At 47.8% G+C, this 21,613-nt stretch overlaps 1 protein-coding gene and 1 pseudogene across 1 annotated transcript; both read right to left on the bottom strand.

The window, feature by feature from the left end:
- Positions 1-3,891: 3,891 nt before the first annotated feature.
- Positions 3,892-4,521, bottom strand: LOC120849963 (secreted RxLR effector protein 161-like). Its single transcript, XM_040222295.1, has one exon. The coding sequence runs from the start codon at positions 4,519-4,521 to the stop codon at positions 3,892-3,894; it is 630 nt and encodes a 209-aa protein (XP_040078229.1).
- A 3,128-nt stretch (positions 4,522-7,649) lies between these two features.
- Positions 7,650-8,368, bottom strand: LOC120849964 (annotated as a pseudogene).
- Positions 8,369-21,613: the final 13,245 nt, after the last annotated feature.

Genomic DNA, 21,613 nt, shown 5'->3' with positions numbered 1-21,613 from the left:
TCATTACGAAAACAGTTTTGACATAACGAGTTTCACAACTTGTCAGTGGAAACAGCTGGTGGATACTTGAGTGAGTTTTGAAAAGGAGCAGACTCTTCGAAACGGTAGCGAATGACATGTATTGATCATATCTCGCGGCAAGCTTCGTTCTTTTGAGGACTATGTCGGCAATGGAAACTACGTTTCCTCCTTCGGGTGGTCAACAGCAGCGGAACTCCCCGAACTGCAGCAGAAGTTTTACGTCATGGGCGGCTTTCCGGGCGTCGTGGGAGTCATCGACGTCACCCACGTTCGGATCCAAGGGCCGCCGTGCACGAGGAACTGTTCGTGAACAAGCACTACGGTCACTATCAACTTGCAGCTGATTGTGGACGCGCGCTCGAGGATCCTGAATGTGGTGCCATGTGACCCGGAAGCATCCACGATTCCTACAAGCTGTCGCAGAGCAGTGACGGGGAGAACGCCGCGACGGGCGCGTACGGCAGCCTGACCATTGCGGCTACCCGTGCAGGGCGTGGGTGATAGCGCCTTTCCGATCGCCGACTGCACCAGTGGAGTGTGCGTACAACGAGGCTTACGGAACAACACGGTTTGTAATCGAAAGGTAGGTGTTATGGAGAGCTGCTTTCAGAAAAACTGTGTCTGTGAGATGTCTCAGAGCTACCATTTTCTAAAGCGCAAAGGGCACACTGCGCATTGAATAGCCAGGCTATGAACAAACCGGTTTATGTGCACAGTGTATCCTAAGATAGCCACCATGCCAGGTTGTAGATAAAATTTGATTGTAGACAGACTGCACCGAATGGCAAACAGCAGCAGTATCATGGGGCCTGGCAAAAGAACTGCTGAGTACAGTTGTATCGAGCATCACAATAAGTGGAGTGAAGGGTTCTGTTTGTTGTTGTAACCCCACAGACAATGAGCTGAAACACCCGATCCTGACTTCTCTGTGTCCATGATCCTCACAGGTCCTATTACCTCAGTTTGTTAGATTTATAGCTTTTGGGTACATCACGCTGTTTTCTGTTCTAAAGGGTGCGGTACGTTCCGAGTATCTTAATTTTGCGCCTCCGCCAATGAGCTTTCGACTTTTGCTGGTAAGAAATAATTGCAAACCTAGAAGCGTGACCCTATTAAAATACACTCTGCGTTTCTTACGCTGTCGGACACGATAATGACGATGTTAATTTTTCTGATGCCAATGTGGGGTCAACTTTCTGTGGAAATACAGATACAGAGCCAAAGCATGCCATTTCGCTGCGTAGCTAAATATAGTTCAACCAAAATAATTTGCTGGGTGTAACTTCAGCACTTTAAAAAGACTCTTATTGTCCTTTTCAGCCTTGTTTCCGAAACATTGCTATGATATTAGTGTGATTGTGTTAAACATCTTTTTTTCTTTTTTAACTCCTTTGGGTTTTCTTTGTTTGTTTGCCGCAGGTTTTCTGTAATCCATTACATCATAACTGGGTTGGGAAAAGGCGAAGACTACGGTCTAAGAAAACCAATCAGCAGGTTGGGAAGAGACACTTGACTCACTAGGTGCGTGCAGTGCTATCAGAGACATAGACGAAAAAGAGAAGAATGCCGCTTTTGGGACAATTTTGAGTTACAGGTTAAGTTTCAGGGGAGGGAAAGCAACTTCCCAAATTCCTCCTTCCCAACTTCTTCAACTGCTTGGGTTACGCTTTGCCTTTGTCACCGATTGGCTGGAGGGGACCATATCACTTGCTTTTTGCCAAGTGACGGTGAGACAGTATAGTTTCCTGTTGAACAAACATGGTGTCTTTCTCTTGTGCAATGGGCAGGGGTATGGATTGAGCTACGAGCTTTGAACTCAGGGTCCCTGGGTTCTGCATTGCGAGTTTTTGCTATACAATTTCCGAACTGTGGTACGCCACTGACCCTCCCTAGAGCCAACAGTAATTGAATGGTATCCAAATATGATTTCGCTTTGTGCCGTAGCTTGTGCGTGTTCCTATTTTGGTGTTCCTATTTTGGTGTATTGTGCAGACACTGTGATTTTCCAGCACCAGAAGAGTTAATATATCAATAACCTCAAAACTGCAGTGCCAGTGAACTTCACGGCACGGAACTTCACGGCATTCACGGCACGACACAAATACTAAACGCATTGACGCTGCCTGCATGCCACTCGGCGGTGAAGTCTCAAAAAGCCTGTACAAATGCAATGGTGCGGAAGGCAAACATTTTTCTTGAGGTGTGGCCGTGGCAGGTGTTTTTGTGGTTATGATGTTCGCTTTTAATTGGCTGAGTGTGTAAAAGTTGTTGCAACCTTTCTATGAAGCCATCATTTCTTTAGTCTTGCATGCTGCCAGACGAAATAATGAAGTGGAAGGTTTGTGCATGCTAGAAACTAAAGGTGGGGGCATTGAAGAGGACTAAGAAAAAATATTTTAATATATTTACAATCCCCCCCCTTTTTTTATGGGCCTTCTTGTTGAGCAGCCTGCCCTAGCAGGGCTAAGACTTTTTTGCACTGTTCTCCATAAAAAAATAGCCGCAATCTGTGTCTCCCTTGTTGCTTTGTGCTCTGCTTGTGCCATTCTGAGCTCCTCGAGGGCTGTATTTAGCCAAGGAAGGACACATTTTCATTTGAGTAGCATGTTTTCCGCCTGTTGCGCAAACAGGTATTTATAATACTGCCTGTCTGCAGCCTGCAGGTGGTATGCTGGGCCTCCAAGCTGGCTCTGGACAACACGGTCCCGGTCAGCGTAGGCCTGATGGTGGTGGTCGCCCTTCCAACGGCAGCAGTGCTGCCTCAGGCTGAAGAGGCGCCTCATCCTCGTCCAATTGCCAGTCCAAAGGCTGGTAATCTTTCGTTCCCCGGACTTCGGCATCTTGAGGAAAATGACCCCGGGGGCCACAAAGACCTTGTGGCCGAAGGCCCAACCTTCCGGGCCAACCACGTTAGTTGCTGGCCGCACATTGACTGGTGCTTTGCTAACCCTGAGTACAATCCACAATAATGTTTTTAATGTCACCCCTGTACATAGTTCGAGCGCACTCTTATTTGTTTCTCAGGAAATCGTTTTGTGTGCATGTGGATCAAGCTCGATCGCTCAGCTCTCAACCGTTGTTGCTCTTGGTTTTGAAAGTAGCTAGGCTTGAGCGGAACCAGTCTACGGTGTAAAAATCGAACCCGGTCGTAGCTGTTGCGGCTATTATTTCTGAAAGTAGCTGGGTTCGTGTAGAGCCAGTCTGCAGTGTGTTTGTCAAGCCCGATCGTAGCTGTTGTGGCTATTAGTTGTGAAAGTCGCTGGGCTCGAATAGAGCCAGTCTATGGTGTGCAGGTCAAGCGCAATCTTAGCTGTTGCATCTATTTTTTGTGAAAATAGCTTGCTTCAATTTGGGCCAGTGCGCAGTGTTGATGCAGGCCACCCGATTTTCTGGTTGCTTGTCCCTGTGCTTCTTTCCAGTGATAAAAAGAATACCATGCTAAGTAGCAGGTGTGCTCAGGGTGATACCAAGTTTAGTGAGTGTATGCCGGTCGGTGCTTAATAGATGGTACTAGCTTACTGCTCAATATGTGCAAGCAGAGGATGACTTCTTATTAATTGTGTTCCAAAAAAAAAAAATGAGACGTTTACAATTCCCTGTAATGCCGAATAAGAATGCAGCTCTTGAGGAGGGTACGGAGAGAAGGGTATTGTTAGTTTACCTTAAGTGCGCAGAGTGACCACATTTCTGGGACGTGGATCGAGTGGATTTGGGGATGAAGAAACGGCATACAGCTGCCGAGCTGCCATCTTGTTTATCAGGCGGGAAGAGAGGGGAAAAATAGAAACAATAGTGGAACGGCTGCACGACCTTAGCGCTGGATTCGTGGTGCCATCTGGTAACGGTCCATTACACTACCAACACTCCCCCTTAATGGACTGTCGCCACGTCCACGTTCTTGACACCCAAACGTTCACAATGCTTGAGGGTCAGCCTTCCATTCAAGGCCTTGGTGAAGAGGTCTGCAGAGTTACTCGACGATTTGTTGTACTGGAGTTGCAGCTTTCCTTCTTCCACCTTTTCTCTCAGGAAGAAGTGCTTCAGATCAATGTGCTTGCTTCTCTCCGACGTGACTTGATTTTTCGCCAGCACAATTGCACCCTGGTTGTCAACCAACAAGACCTGTGGTTCCTGTAGAAACTCGTCCACACCAAGCTGTTTCATGAAGTTCTCTAGCCACATAACTTCCTTTGTAGCAGGACACATGGTCATATACTCTGCTTCGACGGTTGACAGTGCAGTACTTTGTTGTTTCCTGCTGCTCCAGGAAATTGCAGCGCCGGCTAGCGTCAACACATAACCATTGAATGACTTCCTGTCAGCCTTGTCACTAGCCCTGTCTGCATCGCAAAAGACCTGCACACACTTCCCAGTTCTTTGGTAGATTAGTGCACAATTCTTCGTCTGCTTCACATAGCGAAGGATGTGCTTTATGCAACTCCAGTTCTCTTCTGTGGGATGTTCGTTTAACTGACTCACGTAAGTGGTGGCAAAAGCCATGTCCGGTCTTGTTCCTCCGACAAGGTAAAGCAACGCACCAATTGCCTGTCTGTACTTGCGCGGCAGGTCTTCTCTCATTCGGTCGTCGCTCTCTCCTCTTTGGTACTTGCTTCCAGGATCCAAAAGAGATGATGCTGCCTTAGCATCTGCCTTGCCTTGATCAGACGGCATAGACCGTCTGATCGAGGGTCAGTTTTCCATCCCTTTCTCTTTTCATTCATATGGAAACGATGTGGCTGGCTTCCCCCAGGTCTTTTGCGTCAAATTCGCTTCCTCCTCTTCTGCGATGATCAAGAGGTCATCAACGTAGACTCCGACAATGAGCTTCTTCTCTTTGCTGACATATAAACAGGGGTCTGCTTTCGATCTTGTCATCCCCTGCAACTTCAGCGGTTTGTCCAAGGTGAGATTCTACTCCCTTCCAGACTGTCGCAGTCCATACAAGCTCTTCTTTAGAAGGCAGACTTCATCCTTCTTGCAATCGCCGAAAGGCTGCGGTTGTTCCAAGTAGACGGTCTCCTTCAGTGTACCGTTCAAGTATGCTGCCGTGATTTCAACCTGGTGGATTTTCCAATTTCTCTCGACTGCTATGGCTAGCAGCGTCCTGATGGACTTCAGCTTGACAACAGGAGAGAAGGTCTCCTTGTAGTCGGCTCCTTCCACCTGGGAGTATCCGCACGCTACTAACCGTGCCTTGTACCTCTCCAAGTCACCATTCTCGTCGTATTTCTTGCGGATTACCCACTTGCACTTTACGACCCGTCTCTCCTTCGGTCGTGGCACCAGTTCCCATGTTCCTGAAGCTTCAAGGCTGTTCAGTTCACTCTGTATAGCTGCTTTCCATCTCTCTTTGTCTGATGCAGAAAAGGCTTCGTGTAGAGTTTCTGGATCTTCCCGGTTGTTTTGCTTGGCTATGCAGGAGCCGTGACATCCACTTTGACGTGGTCCCTTCTTTGCCAGTCTCGCCAACCTTCTGTATGCTTGCGTACCACAATCTGTCACGTTGGATATCTGCTGTGTAGCTCCGTTGTCGTCTTCATCAGCTGATGAGCTAACTTCTTCGGCATTGTTGTGGCCAGTATCATTTCGATCTGAACCACCAACCTCACGTGACCCGCTCCAGCTGTCTTCTACTTGAAAAATGATTGTGCCCTCGGTGTCGTCACATACATCAACGTCAGTGCTTGGAGCCTGGGCAAGCTTGCACGGGAAGGAGTCTCCTTCGAAGGTGACGTCTCGACTCACAAAGAAGCGGTCTTCTTTCTGGTTCCACAGCTTGTACCCCTTCACTCCTTCTGGGTAGCCGACCAGTATGCACTCCTCTGCTTTCGGGTCCAACTTGCTTCCCTTGCATCGTCTGTTTCGCAGACTCCATGTTCTGCATCCGAACACTCTTAGGTGGTCCAGTTTCACTTCTCCCCCTGTCCACAGAGCTTCTGGTGACTCTCCTTCGACTGCTTTCGATGAACACTTGTTCCTGATGATGTGACTTGCAGTGACAACGGCGTCAGCCCAAAGTTCTTTGGGGACGCCTGACTGGATGAGGAGACACCTCGTCATGTCAAGCAGAGTTTGGTTCATTCTCTCGGCAACTCCATTCTGCTCAGGTATGCCAGGAATGGTGAGCCGACGCTTTATGCCATGCTTGGCCAGGTACTCATCAAACTCTTTGCTTGTGTACTCTCCTCCATTGTCACTCCGCAAAGTCTTCACCTTCGTGTTGTGGAGAATCTCGACCATTCGTCTGTACTGGTCGAATCTGTCCAGCACTTCATTCTTCGTCTTCATTGGGTACACTACAGTGAATCTGGAGTAGTCATCAATGGATGTGACAAAGTAGTTGGACCCTCCCTTCGAGGCAGGTGTGATCTTTCCAACTACATCCGAGTGAACCAGCTCCAGTGGGGCCTTAAGCGCGATCCAAACCAACGCTTCTTTTTGCGCCTGTAGGTCGTGCGGCTGCGGATGTGACGCATTTCGTGGCGTTTTTGCTGTTTCCGGGCGCGCTTTCTGAGTCAGAACCGTGCGCTTTGGTTTGGACGGGCGAAACTTCGGGCGAGCGCGCACGCGCGCACGCAGGCACGAGCGCACAAGCAAGGTGCAACTGCGACAGACTGGCCGGCCAGACGGCGAGAGAAAGAGAGAGAGAGAGAGAGATTGCGTTGTCATGTTGGAAGAGAATAAAAGGGGGGAGGAGTGGGCAGCCAGACGGCGAGAAACGCGGAGCCGGAACTAGCTTGCCCTCCACCGATTGGCCGGGACACGGGAGCGTCCTACTACGTCACCGCGCGTTTTTGTGCGCGTTGAGAAGTTGAAATCAACCAACTTTTTTATGCGCGCCCGGAAGGAGCGAAGAAGCGGCGCGACGTCCCGAAAATGCGTCACATCCGCAGCCGCACGACCTACAGGCGCAAAAAGAAGCGTTGGTTTGGATCGCGCTTTAGCCTTTGTTCCACCCTTCTTCGGAAGCTGCTTTTCTTCAATTTGCCGAGTGCACATGTCGAGCACTTTGCATCTTGACTGCTTCTACCACTTTGGCAAAGTTTTTCGACAGCTTCATGGTGGAGATGACCGAGTCGTCGATGCCACAGGGCGACGTCTGTCGCCTTTGCTAACTTCAATGTTGCAAGCGACTTACTCTCAGTGTACAATTTACCATCGCGCTTGGCTGCGACAATTAGGTCACCATTTGCTTCAATCACTTTAGCTTTTCCGTTGCTGAAAGTCACGCTCAGTCCACGTTCCTCAGTCTTCCCAACTGACAAGAGGTTACCGTCTAAGCTTGGTACGTAGAGGACATCTTGGAGCTCGACGACAGTGCCACCGCAGTCTTTCGAAAGTTCAATCTTTACCTGTCCTCTCCCGACGACTTCCATGACCTCCTTATTTGCTGCCTCAACAGTCGAACAGCAGGGCTTGAAAGTGGTGAATTTGGCTCTGTTTGACTTCATGTGGTCAATTGCTCCACTGCCAAGGTACCAGATGTGTGACCCTGAGGAACTTCCACCTCTGGCACAGAGCGCCTTCTTCGGTTCACTGGAATTTCGTCTTCTCTTTGAGCCGCATCCTTCGTCATCGGGACCCTCCTTGCATTCCCTGGCAATGTGTCCAAATTTTCCGCACCGAACTCATTGTTTTGGTTCAAAGCAGCTTGTACCAGTGCCAGTTGCTTCTTTCCTTGAAAAATGTTCTTGCCCGTTACGTTTGTGGAGCTGACTGCTCCTCATAATGGCTTGTTCTTTGTCATGAGGGCCTTGTTTTCTTCACTCTCATTTAGTTTGTCTTTTTCACGTTTGACTTGGCGCTTTTCTTCTACCAGCAGCCTTGCTTTCACCTTCTTCGTCGTGAGCGTTCCTTCGTCTTGCTCAAGATTTAGGATAAGTGATTCATACGTTTCTGGCAGGCCCATCAGCATCACCAGTGCCACTTCCCTGTCAGTGAAGGCGTATCCTGCCGTTTAAAGCTTCCTCTGTAGGTTCATTATTCAATCCAGGTAATCCTTCATGGTTTCATCTGGCTCCATTCTGGTGCTGGACAAGTCTCCCATCAACTGAAGAGCATGCAGTAGCCCACACTTTAAATGTATCTCTTCCAATGTATTCCAGGCCTCACGAGCTGTCAAACATTCCCCAATGTCGTCCAGGCAGGTGTCTTCCACTACTAGGAACATGAATGTCAAAGCCCTGGTGTTCTTCCTCTCGTCGTTCATCATTTCTCTCCCACCATAGCCAGGCTCCATGGCTTCCCAACAGCCTTTCTGGACGAGTGCCGCTCTGGCTCAAATCGCCCACGCATGGTAATTTTCGTTTGAGAGTTTTGGTATTTTGAATTCGTCCAGCGCCGCCATCCTATCGCTTTGCTTTTTCGAGAGCGGTTCGAAGTAGGCTTACAGCGATGAACTTGCGTTGGGTTCTTGTTGCACGTCTTGTGGCACCCAGCGAAGCAGGAACACACGTACAGGTTTGACGACGTCTTCCACGAACCGTCGACGCAGTTCTCCTTCGTTCACTTCTTTGCCGAGAAATTCGTCACTGGTGTGTCAGTCACTTCTTCCCGACACTTTCATCGCTGGCACGCACCGAACCGATGTCAGTACTTCTTTCCGACAGCCACAGGTGTCGCACGATGATCCGTCCTGCTCGGAAAGCGCAAAGGTCACTTCTTACCGACAACTTCGCTGTACCCACGCTTGGTGTGTGTAGACGTCTTCCGAACATAACACCCCATGGAGTCTGCAGCGAGACCGGTGTCCGGCGACGCTCCATCCGTCTGATGAAGAACGCGCCACCTTTTACTTTCTTGACGGGCACACACCGCTTGTCAGTCACTTCGTCCTTGACAGTTTCACTACACTCATGCTCGTCTAATCTTCTTCAGGCATCGGCACGACATAGCGAAGACGGTGTTGCTTGACAGTTTTTTCTTCAATGTGGTTGTACCTTTTCATCACTCATTAAAGGTGACCCCTTTTCCCAAATAATGGTCGATGTGTCGTCCTGGGCCCATAACCTGTTTGTTTATCTTAAGTGCACAGTGTGACCACATTTCTGGGACGCGGATCGAGTGGATTTGGCGATGAAGAAACGACATACAGCTGTCAAGCTGCCATCTTGTTTATCAAGCGGGAAGAGAGGGGGGAAAATGCAAACAGAAGGGGAACGGCTGCACGACCTTAGCGCTGGATTCGTGTCGCCATCCGATAACGGTCCATTACACTACCAACAGGTATGCCCCTCCTCCTCCCCTCCATCCTCCCTCCACCCCTTCCCTCCCCCTCCCTCCTCCCTCATGACCTAAACAAGTGACCTTTCTGACGTCACTCGTGACCATAGTGACGTCACATGGGATGTCATTATGGGAAACGTCCCAATGTAACGCGCAGTAAGGCCAACACCGACACCACTCACTCCGGAGACGCACGCCTAAGAGCTGCACTCTAAAAGACATTCTTCATGTGGGCAATGTGCATGTTGCAGGTGCTGTGGAAGCTTGCCGTCAGTATATGTGCTCCGCAGCTGCGAGCTCAGCTATGGCTGCCAGTGAATACTACCTGTAAAATGAGCTAGATGGGTAAAAGCACCTGCACATACATATTTGTGTACCAGACTCTCAGCTTTGTGTTTGCACTCGTTTGACTTGGCATCTCAATACAATGGACCCAAAGAAAATGGGTCCCAAAGGAAATGAGGTCCAAGTGTTGTGTTTGTCGCCTTTGGACCTACGGAGATGTAGAGTTTTCGGCATAAAACATCAAATTCATGTTACTGCTTGCCATGTTTCGGCTTTACTTCATAAGCTTCTAGCCTGTGTATTTTGTGGTGATGGTGCAATGGAAACACAATAACCTTTGTATTGTTTGCATTGCTTAACTCCTTTTTAAAATGTACCTTCTAGCACTTGAGCAGTGTACAAGATTAATTCTTCTATTAATAAGTGCAGTGTTTTTTCATTAAAAAATACCGATTTTGACTTTTAACTGAAATGACATGGCTCAAAGTTTCGGTGTTCTTGAATGTGCACAGATCCTTCTTGCTTTGGAGAGAACTTGCTAGAATGTTTCCTAGAGTGGGCCCAGTATTTAGTATTTGCATACCCAAGATACAGTTATGAAATCAATGTTAGCTTTGCTAGTAGAACCCCAATCATGTCAACCTCAAAAGGCTAGACTTGTCTGCATCAAATGGCACATACTGCATTCTAGTATATTTGTAGAAACAGCAGTAACATGACAGCTCACTGGTCCTGTGCCTGTGGAAGACGGCTCTTTTTACATTTTCTTGGGTCATTGGATTTTGTCTGATTGCAGCAAGTGCATTCATTGTTTTGATTTGTTTGTAATAAAAGTTTTCAATCCAGAACTCTTGACAACTTCTATAATTTAGCCAGGAAAATTAGAAGGGATGTTCAAATCCAGAGCTCTTGACTATTACTATAATTTAACCAGGAAAATAAGAAGTGAAAAAAATTGATTGAGCACATAGAATGTGTGTTTCATTTTTATGTGCAGTAAAGACAAATGTATAACAAACTCGCCCTTGTGGAAAGCGTCAACTCTGCAGCTAAAAAATTTTACGTTCTGCAACTTTTTTTTTTTTACTTTTTGTGTCGTGCGTAGCATCGGTTGGTCCTGCTAGTTCAGTACGGACAGTATGTATGATCTCTATGGAACAGATGCCGTGCTTTCTTTTTAGCAACTTTTGTAATCTTCTTAAATTTCTCTCGAATTACGCGTTTTTGTTTCTGCATTTCGTACACTAATTGATACTTTTTATCTTTGCACCAAATTACATTTGTCTTTACCTTTGAAAGGACGTACAGTGTTGTTTCTTTTTCTTAGAAAATGCATCGGCACGAACGGACATTTCTGTGGACACCTTTATTCGGCGTACGCACTCAACGTCGACGATGGTGGTGACAGACAACGCCCAGAACCGCGGCTTGCTGTCGCTTTTCACGTATAACCACGGTTTGCACGAAAAACACGACGCAGTAATTATGAGACTGTCGTCGTTTGTCGCTGTCCAAAACGACCGCGGCGTAGCAGACGACCCCGTGTCACATCCACGTCCGGATTCTTCGTTTTTCTCCGTTTTCCCTAGATTCCCTCTCGAGGCACCGCTCACTCGGTTGTAGGTACCGGACTCAAGTCCTGACTTGGCTGAGACGGTTCCAATTTCGTTTCGAGCAAGCGGCTCAACCGGCGTCTTACGTTGGGTCTCAGCTGAGACCCAAGATGAGACCGCCTGAGAAAACAAAATGTCGGACGTGGCTACCACCAGCCACTACGCACCGGCTACAAGGCATTTTTAATGGGTGAATGCTTTTGTTGAAGCGAGTTTAGTCTGCTTCTACGCCATCGACGTCTTCGACAGGAAAGCCTGCCACGACTGTTTCGTTTTCGGTTTGGTGGTTTCGCAATCGCTTGTTTTCCTGTGAGCTTGACTGGTCACCCATGTCCTGATGCAAGTGCTCAGGTAAGAAATAATATCAATAACACCACTGTTTTGTTGTGCTGTTTCGTAAAGGTAAATGTGAATAAGTTTGGCATAATTATAACTTATTTTTGCGGCTCAGTTTCTGACACAAATGCAGCGCCATCCATTCAAGAATGAACGGAAAGCAAGACGTAGTACGTAGTCTTATTGTTCAGACGATTTTCAACCCGAGGATCACAGAGTTGGCCGAGGTGCAGTTCCGAGGCAATCCTTCCTTTGTAAAATGATGTGTTTCGTGTTTAAAAACAGTTGGAAAAGCAAACAATTTCTCAAAATGTCAGCGTCAACTCCCGACGGACGTCATGTTCCAAAACATTTTGGCAGATAGCGAGTAGCTTGATACGTTATAGCAGTGTTTATGAACCTTCGCGAGGAATTGTTATGGCGTGGCTATATATATTTGAATCGAAACTGCGCTAGGATTTTTATCGTCTGTCATGAACGAATCTCAGACATATTCCTCCACTTCAGGTGGTCACCAGCAGCGGAGCTCCTCGGAACCAACGCCGGACAAGTAGGTAGTCCTCTTGGTGGTCGGCATATGCTCACAGATCGTGAGGTGGTCGCCAAGTGGCAAGGAAGCACCCATGACCTCCACATGCTATCGCAGAGCTGTATTCGAGACAACTTCGGAGGAGGAACCTCAAACGGGCTCGTCATCGTGGATGGCGATCGGCTACGATGGCCGTGATTGATCGTGCCGTACCGCTGGGTAGACACGCCAGCGGAGTGCGCATACAACCAGGTGCACAGAAAACTGGAAAAAAAAGGTAAGGGTTAGAGGTAAGGGTTGTTTTTGAATTAGTTAGGTACAAGTACTAATCATGCTGTCTACGAATATATCGGCGCCAACTTTTTTTAAACGGTCTGATCATACTGTGCTTGAAATAATGAGGCCGTAACTAACAAACTTTTTTCAGTACACTTCAAGTATAGTCACTGTTAGATCCTGGCCGGTAGATGACGACAAGATATAATTAACTATTTATTAACTCAAGATACAAAGGCTACATGACAACGTGACAGGTTTGTTGGCTGGTGTAGGCCGTTGACTGCATGCTTTGCAATGTTCGTGCGGTGTGGCGTGGTCTTCTAGGTTTGGCATCTGTTTCCAGATGGTACCACCACTCAATACACAACACTCCTTCCCCCTAAGTGAACTCTTTCTCGAAGAGCTCGAGCCCCGTCTGATCTCTTCTGCCTGGCCACATCCACATCTTGCACTGGGCCCATCACCGACGTTTGCACTGCGCTGCCTGTATCCGGGTGCCCGGGTGGTTCAGGACGAGCAGCTTGCCGCTCTCCGTGGCTGATGCTGTCTGTTGCAACTCTCAATGCACCGCTCCCACACACCTCGTCGACAGAACGTCGCATGATAATGCCCTCCTGGGTGTGGGTTTTGTAGGAAACTGGACCCGTCATTTCAACCACTGTCGCCAGTATCCATGAAGGGCCACTGCTGTAGCTGCATATGAATACTGGGTCTTCTGTTCGAAATATTTGTGACTTCGGTTGGGCTCCTTCGCTGGAATTCTCATCAGCTCTCTCCCTCATGCTCTCAGTCAGGTCTGGGTGCAGTCGGTCAAGTATCGTCTTCAACCTCCTGTTCATCAGCATATCCACTGGGCTCTTGCCTGTCATCATGCATGGTGTTACATGCTCCTGTAGCAGAAAACTGGTCAGATGCTGCCCTCATGTTCCCTTTTACAATACGCTGTAGCGAATCTTTCGTTGTGTGCACCATGCGCTCTGCTTGTCCGTTAGTTGACGGGTGAAAGGGTGCTGACGTGATGTGTCTGATGAGACCGGCTTTCAAGAATGTGCGAAATTCTTCGGAGGTGAACTGAGCCCCGTCATCCGAGACCACGGTGCTGGAGTTGCATTCCATGCGTCTACTGAGGCACGAGGAGGTGCAGGTCGTTACTCTTGGCATGCCATGCACTTGATCACATGCTCTTCTATGCTTCTGTCCATATGGGCCACCACAGATAGCTGCGAGCCAGAGCCTTCATTTGGTCGATGCCAGGATGTCCGACATGGAGGGCCTCCAGCAGCACCTTCCTGCCCTGCCTTCTGGGGGAATTACGACCCTGTTCCCCCAAAGTATACATCCTTTGTGAACCGGCATCTCATGTTGTCGAATCTTGAATGGCTGGAAATTTGCCTCAAGGCCGCCTGGCAGCTAACCCTTCAGAGCCCAGTTGAGAACCCTTCAAACGGTGTTCTTTGCTGTCATTTGTGCGCCGTCCTTGGCGTGGAGCGGTGGATTGGATGTGTTCTCCAGAAACAAAACTTCTAGAGGAGGTGGCACCACAAACTCTGGAATGGTAAGTGAGAGGCAACTAAATGTATCGGCATGTTGTATGTCCTTCCGAGGTCAATGATCCAAACTGTAGTTATAAGCATTCTGTAGGATCGTCCAACGCAACATTCGTGGAGACAAGATGTATGGCATTTGCTTTGCAGGTGTGAACAGTCCCAAAAGTGGTTTGTGGTGTTATGATCTCGAAGGCAATACGTGTAGTCATGGAACTTCTTTACGCTTCCCAGCACTGCAAAGGCTTCTTTGTTGATTTGAACATAGTTTGGCTTGGTAGATGTCAATGTGCGGGAGTAAAATGCGACGGGGACCTTTTTGTCATCTTCCGGTCGACGGCCAAGTACAGCTTTAATGTATGTCTTATGGCGAGGCATCACAAGTGTGCACAAAGGGCTTTGTTTCATCATAATGGTGCAGCACACTTGCTGAGGACAGCAGCTGCTTGCGTTCGTTGAAAACTTGTTCATGAAGAGGCGTCCACTCCCACCGTGCCTCTTTGTCAAGTAGCTGACGTAGTGGCTCGGCCACTGCTGCCTTTTTCGTAGAAAGATGCAATAGAAGTTTAGCAGTCTTAGGAAAGCCTGTAGCTCCTGTTTGCTTGTTGGTACTGGTGCCTCATGAATCGCCTTCACCTTTTCTTTTGTTTGGTGCACGCCCGTCTCGTCAATGAGAAATCCCAGGAACTCGAGCTGCGACACTTCAAAATGGCACTTTTCACTTTTTACCCTGAGTCCAGCATCAGCAAGACGGTGCAGGACTTCCTCGAGGTGGCCTGCCAACTCTTCTTTGGTGCTTGCAGCAATTAGAATGTTATCGAATTATGACACAACCCCGGTGATCCCCTTCAGGAGGTCGTCCATGAAGCTCTGAAAGATCCCAAGAGCAACATTTACTCCAAACCATAGCCGCTTTACTCGAAATGCTCCTCGATGGGTTGTGATCGTTTGTGCCTCCGCCGCTTCTTCATCAACCACCAGCTGCTGGTAAGCTTCTGCCAAATCCAGTTTTTCAAACAGCCTCCCCCCCGAGAGTGATGCCAGGAGGTGCTGAACCATGGGGATCGGGTACGGGTGTTGAGCCAGTGCCTTGTTGAAAGTGCACTTGTAGGCGCCGCATATTCTAATGTTTCCAGTTGCCTTCATGGGCGTCACAATCGGGGTCTCCCACTTTGGTTGCATGACCGGCTCCAAAATGCCTTGTTGAATAAAGCAATCAAGTTCAGCGTCAATTTTAAGCGTGAGCGCAAAGGGCATTTGCTAGGGTTTCATGCGGATTAGCATCATTGTAAAGTCAAGGTGCTGCGATACTGGGGGTCCCTCAAACTTCTCAATCTTTTACCCAAAAACGCCATCATACTTTGCAAGCACACCTTCAATAGACAGCCCTGTGACCTTATTTACCCCTAGCAGCCTGATTCCCAATGGTTTAAACCAGTCCATGCCAAGGATGGTTGTCCACTGTCCCTGTGTTACTAGCAGTTTCAGGTCTCCTTCGAAACTGCTGTGCTTGACATGGACCTTATACACCCCCTTGATCTGCACCGTATTGCAATGGAAATCTGACTTGCGATTGAAATGGCTCACCCGGTACAGCATCTTCTTCATGACCTCATTTGTTTGTTCTGGGATGATCGATAACTCTGATCCCTAGTCAACTTCCATCATTGCCGACGTCCGGTGCTTACGTGTCTGCGATGCCTGTGGCGGGGCCAGTTGGTTGGTATCGTACACATCATCAGATTGTGTGTTCAAGTTCAGAACGTTCGCCATGGTTTTGGATCCTCTTGTTCCCATGGCCCGCTCTGCGCTCATTGTTTCATGCGACACACACAGTCGATGCGGCCGATTTTTCTGCATAAGTGACTCTGGGCATCCTTAAATTGACAATACTCCCGTGCGTGAGCTCCTCTGCACCCATTGCAAGGCTTTGTTTTCCCGTGGTATACTGTTTCCTTGTCGGTTGCCTAAGCGTGTTTTCTCCTTCCTCTTAGTCCTGATGTATGGCAACGTTGGTTGCCACAGCTGGTTCTCCTCCCCTCACATCGTGGTGCTTTGAGCCGCCGCTTCAGCTGCCGGCACTTCTTCCTGAGCGATCTTGAACGAGAGTTTTTTTTTTGCGAAAAGTCGAGCTTCAAGAGTTTCATCCCTCAGGTCACACACGAGTAGATCTCAGTGTTTCCGTGAGATTTGGAAAGTTGCAGTTTTGTGACAACCGCCGTAGTTCCACAATGAATGAGGCCACAGACTTCTCGGGACCCTGATTCCGCCGGTAAAGGCATTCTGGCGTACAATCTCCGACGGTTGGTTGAGGGTCTTTGTTTTGGGAGTTGCCGACGCGAGTAGTGACTGTACTAAGTCAAAAGTGGCAGCTCCGCAAACGCTAAAAAAAAAAACGGCACGTTTTCTGGTTGGGTTGGTGATATCGTTTGCCTCGAGGTGGAAGTTCAATCTTGCCTCGTAGGCGTCCCACTTCTCCGGAAACGCAGGGTTGAATTCTCCTATCTGTCCCAGGGTCGCCATTTCTTGTCGAGGGTACAAGGGGGGTACCCGAACAAAGGGCGATGTTCACAAACCTTCTGCCTCACCTGTACCTTGCGATGTGGGGCCGTAGAGTGCGGCAGTCTCTATGCAATCTTATCCTCATCACCACATGATAGATCCTGGCCAGTAGATGATGACCGGATAACATGAACTATTTATTGACTCAAGATACAAAGGCTACGTAATGAAGACATGATAGGTTCACTGGCTGGCGTTGGCCGTTGACTGCGTGCTTTGCATTTTTTCCGCGGTGTGACGTAATCTTCTAGGATTGCGGTCCGTGTCCCCGATGGTGCCACCACTCTACACACAACAGTCACCATGAACAATCTGTTGAAACTGTGGCTATTGCCAGAAACTTTCGAATAGGACACTGAAGTAAAAGTTTTTGTCAGAAAAAATGGGTGATTACAAGCACAGAGACGTCAGAACCATTCAGCAGATGGGGAGGGCAACAGTGGTGGGGGGAAGGGCAAGTTTGCACCCCTCCCCCATATCTTTTCCATTAAATTTCTGACCTGTCGGCGGGGCAGTCTCCCTCCCCCCGCCCCCCTATTTCTTTTCGACGCCACTGTACAAGCAGAATGTGATTACAACCATCGTGTCTGTAGTCGACTGTATACTGGTGGTTGAGGCGACGGCCATTTGCAGCGAGAGCTATGGTCAAATGCGCCTGATTCAGCTGTAGCACTTGCTATGTATCGCGGCGATAGTTTCATTGAGTCGCCCCGCAACAGAGTAACCGTCAAAGAAAAGAAAGTCCGAGTGGCAGAGGAGGGCTGCGGCTGCACAGTTGGCAGGACTCTTCGTGGCGGTGCATTGACAACACTTTTTAACATTTATGTTCACACACTCTTTGCATCAGCCTTGCCTGTTCGTGATAACGATGCCCTTTGCCTTTATCTTCATGATGTAGTTTCCATGTTTTGAGCGCACCTTCGGGGCCTCCTCGCCGAGTACGGGAAGCATGCCTCGCCGCGAGCTCGGCCAGGCAATGATCAGTCGGCAGTGGCCCCCAAATGCATCCTCGCTGAAACGCTGCCACCGAGACATCGGCCTTTGCGGTCCATGACATATGGATCCTTGCATTGTTTATCAATACTTCACTAACTCATAACTTTACTATGAGTGGCGTCTAGAACCGCTGGTCAAATAATTGCGGGATTCCAGTTACGCCTTGAACCGCATATTTAAATTTGTTCTTCCGACACAATAGCCTTTCGCATCAAAACTTTGTCGGTGGCATATTGGAACTTTCTGCTCGTAGCACACTTTACCAACGTCGAAATATCCCGTACGTACTGGTTGAATGTCGTCATCGTAAGTTTGGCACAGTTTTTCAAGTTCGCATGCCAAAAACCAGGTAGTTTTGTAGAAAATATGGTGCACATCAGTGCATGTCCGGGCAATTTGTGGCATCCTATGCCTTGGTAAGTGCTTCCATGTGGTGGGAAGTCAATCACCGGCATGGTGCGGGGCCCCGTTTGTTTGCCGTCTGATAAGCAAGTTAGTTGCTTTGTTTTATATGAACCACAGGCAGCCCAAGGAGTTGTGGCTACTTTTCGATACAGTGCAGTCAAACGCACTGAAACGAAACTGTGTGTATGGGCCTTTACGCCGCTGCGTTTCCATTTTGGACCTGCAGTTTGTACTTTCTTTCGTTGTCGTTCCCACTCGGCTTTGACGTCAGTGGATCATAGATGAAGGTTGCTCAAACATAAAAAGGGAGATGAATAGTTAGGTGTTTAGGCTGAATGTGCCTTAAGCAACTTCGACAAAAGGCAGCAAGAAGGGAGATGATTGTAAGGATTGCAAAGGAAAAAAAAGCTTTGATGCTGACTGCATGCCACGTCGGCGGTGACATCGCTCAGGCCTGTACAAATGCAATGGTGCGCAAGGCAAACATTTTTTTTTTGCGGGTGCGGTCTTTACGCGTGTTTATTACACTAATGACTTTCACTTTTACTTAGCTAAGTGTGTAAAAGTCGTTGCATTTTTTTATGATGCCATCATTTCTTTAGTTTTGCATGTTGCTAAATGAAATACATAATGCAGTGGAATTTTTTTGCATACTTGGAACCAAAAAGACATTGAAGAGAACTAACAAAAAAAAAACTGTTTATTGTATTTACAAAGTAAAGCTAAAACGGCAGTGCCTCTTTGCCAAACTGAAGGCCCCTCCTCCCATTTAAGGGTCTTGTTGTAGGGCCTTCCCAAGTAACATGAAAATTTTTTCTCCCTGTTCAATATAAAAGTTTGCAGCCTGTTTCATCATTTCGGCAGCCTCGCAGGCTGCCCTTGCTGCCCTTGCCTGCTCTTCCGATGCCCTTGCCTGCTCTTCCGTCGCCTTCAGTTTGGCAAGGAGGCACTGCCGTTCTAACTTTACGTTCTCGTGTTGTTGCTCCATGATGTCCCTATAAAACTGTTTGTCTGCAGCCCGTGTGCTGGCTGCCGAGCCTGCGGGTGGTGCGCTGGGCCTCCAGACCGGTCGTGAACGAGGTGGTCCCTGCCGGCCCAGTGATGCCGGTCGCCCTTCAGCAGCAGCTGCTGCCTCAGGCGGTCCCCCTGCCACAGGAGGAGGCCCCTCCCGACGTAGCAGCGCAGCTGCTGCACCGGGCTCCACGGGTGCCTCATCCTCGTCCATCGGCCAGTCCGGAGGCTCGTAGTCCTGCGTTTCTTCGGACTCCGGCACCTCGAGGAATGCGACCCCGGGGTCCACTTCAACTTCGTAGTTCAGGACTCGGTCCTCTCCAACCACCTCGTTGGTGGTTGGCTGCACGCTGACTGGTGCTGTGCTGGCCCTAAGGAAAATACGCAAGAATGTCAGTCTTGTCACCCTTGTACATAATTTGAGAACACTCTTATTTGTATTTCATTCATGCTTTTTGTGTGCATGTGGATCAAGCTTGACTCCTCAGCTCTCGGCCATTGCTGCTATTAGTTGTGAAAGTATGTGGGCTTTAGTAAAGCCAGCCTACAGTGTGCAGGTCAAGCCCGATCTTGACTGTTGCGGCTATTAGTTGTGAAAACAGCTGGCTTCATGGAGATCCAGTGTGCAGTGTTGATGCCGGCCAGATATTTCTGGTTGCTTTTCCCTGCAATTCTGTTTTATGTCAAAGACTACCATGTTGAGCAGCAGATCTGCTCAGGGTGATTCCAAATTTAGTGGTAGTGTTTACTGGTCGGTGCTTAATAAATTGTACTCACTGTACACCATATTTGAACGGACTGCTCAGGATTACTTCTGATTTCTTTTATTTATCAATACTGTTCACCCTTTCAGGGTGGTTTTATTTCAGAAAAGACATTCCTCATGGTATGCAATGTGCATGTTGGAAGCGTTGCAAAAGCTTGACGTCAGCATATGCTCAGCAGCAGCGAACTCAGCTGTGACAGTGAATGCTACCTACGAAATGAGCGAGATTTCAGAGCACTAATCTTGCACAAATATGTTTATGTAACAGACTGTTTCAGCTTTGTGCCTTCATTCATTTGACTTGCCATCTCAATACATTGGACCTGAAGCAAATGAGGTCCAAGCTCTGTGTTTGTGACCTTTGGGTCTACGTAGCAGTAGAGTTTTCAACATAAAACAATATATTTTTTTGCTGTTTGTCATAGTTCAGCTTGACTTCATAAAAGTCTAGCCTGTATACGGTAGTCTTGCGATAATTCAAACTCCGATATTATACTTCTGGTTAATTCAAACAAATTTCCTAAGTTTGGTTGTCTCGCTATGTTCTTAGTGTATCCATATGCCACTTAAACCAAATGCCGTTTTCCTGTAATTCATATTTTTTGTTCTTGCAGCCCTTTTGTTGAGTGTGCTTCTTTCCGAGCACCGGTACACTGCAAAGGGAACACCCATGGAGCTGTTGCTTCTCCGCAATGCACCGCTGCTCGGTGATAAGCGCACTCAACGGGGCTCATGCGGAAATTTCTACAGCAACTTGCGCAGACGCTGTGATCTGGTAGCATGGCGTACACCGAGCGCCGGCACATTGTGGAGAAGCAACAGATCCATGGGTGTTCCCTCTTCAGTGCACCGATGCTCGGAAAGATGTGTAGTAAACAAAAGGGCTGAAAGAACAAAAATATGAATTACAGGACAACGGCATTGAATTTAAGTGGCATGGGCATAGCATGGGCAAGTCACAACGTCCTCACAAGTTGCTATGAAAACTGTGGCGCAGTGCCCGCTTTTATTGTTCACGTGTCCCCCGTTTAATAGTTCACACTAGACAACTTCTTGACCCGATGAACAAACTGAATTTTGTTTTGAGTTGTCATGTGCTCTTTGAACAGCCCACAACAATGAACATTTTTGAGGGATAAATAAACTTTTGTCTTACATTTCACGAATGTTTCATGTGTAGCATACCTGGTTATGATCAGTAGGCCTACGTAAAGGAAAGCATGAAATATCTTCTGTGTATGTGAAGCCACTCATAGGGCAAATCATATATTTATCTTGCATCATTATTTAGATAAATTTCTGATAAATCAAACAAAATTCATGGCTTCCTGGAGTTTGAAATCATGAGAGTATAATGTATTTTGTAATGGTAGTGTAGTAGAAACACAATCCCCTTTGTCTTGTTCGGATTGCATGATACCTTTTTAAGATATACCTTCTACCATTTCAGCAGTGTACCAGCCTAAGTCTGCTATCATTTTTCTTTCCCAAACTTTCAAGACTCGGCCAACGGCGCTTGCGATGTTCAGAAGACTGCGCCGTCCTCCCCATGTACATGTCGGCTCATAATCACCATCATTTTAATCTTGCATCTCACAAGATTAGGCCGTGATCTTACATCATCACATAATCACCATCAGAAGATGTGGCATTGCGGGCGTACCTTGCACGGGCTGCTGCCTTTCTGCAGTGCCGTGGCTCTCCTAATCCAATAATTACTATTATTATTATTGTTTTTTATTATTTTTATGATCATCATTGATGAGCGCAGTGGTCTTTCATTGACATGCCTAGCTCGACTTTAACTTCAGGTAACATGGCTCGAAGTTTTAGAGTTCTTGGATGTGCACGGTTCTTTCTTGCTCTGGAGAGAACACACCGGAACATTTCTTTGAGTGGCCCAGTATTTAGTACTTGCGAACTTCAGATATGATTATGAATACAATATTAGCTTTGCTAGTAGAACCCCCAATCGTGTGAATCTCGAAAGGCTACTTCGTACAAATAGCAGTAACATGACAGCTCACTCGTCGGTTTCTAT

The sequence above is a fragment of the Ixodes scapularis genome, unplaced genomic scaffold, assembly GCF_016920785.2.
Source record: "Ixodes scapularis isolate PalLabHiFi unplaced genomic scaffold, ASM1692078v2 PGA_scaffold5__190_contigs__length_132052651, whole genome shotgun sequence".
Taxonomy (NCBI): Eukaryota; Metazoa; Arthropoda; class Arachnida; order Ixodida; family Ixodidae; genus Ixodes; species Ixodes scapularis.
Note: the sequence above shows the minus strand (reverse complement) of the source record. Positions and strands in the feature narration are given on the sequence as shown.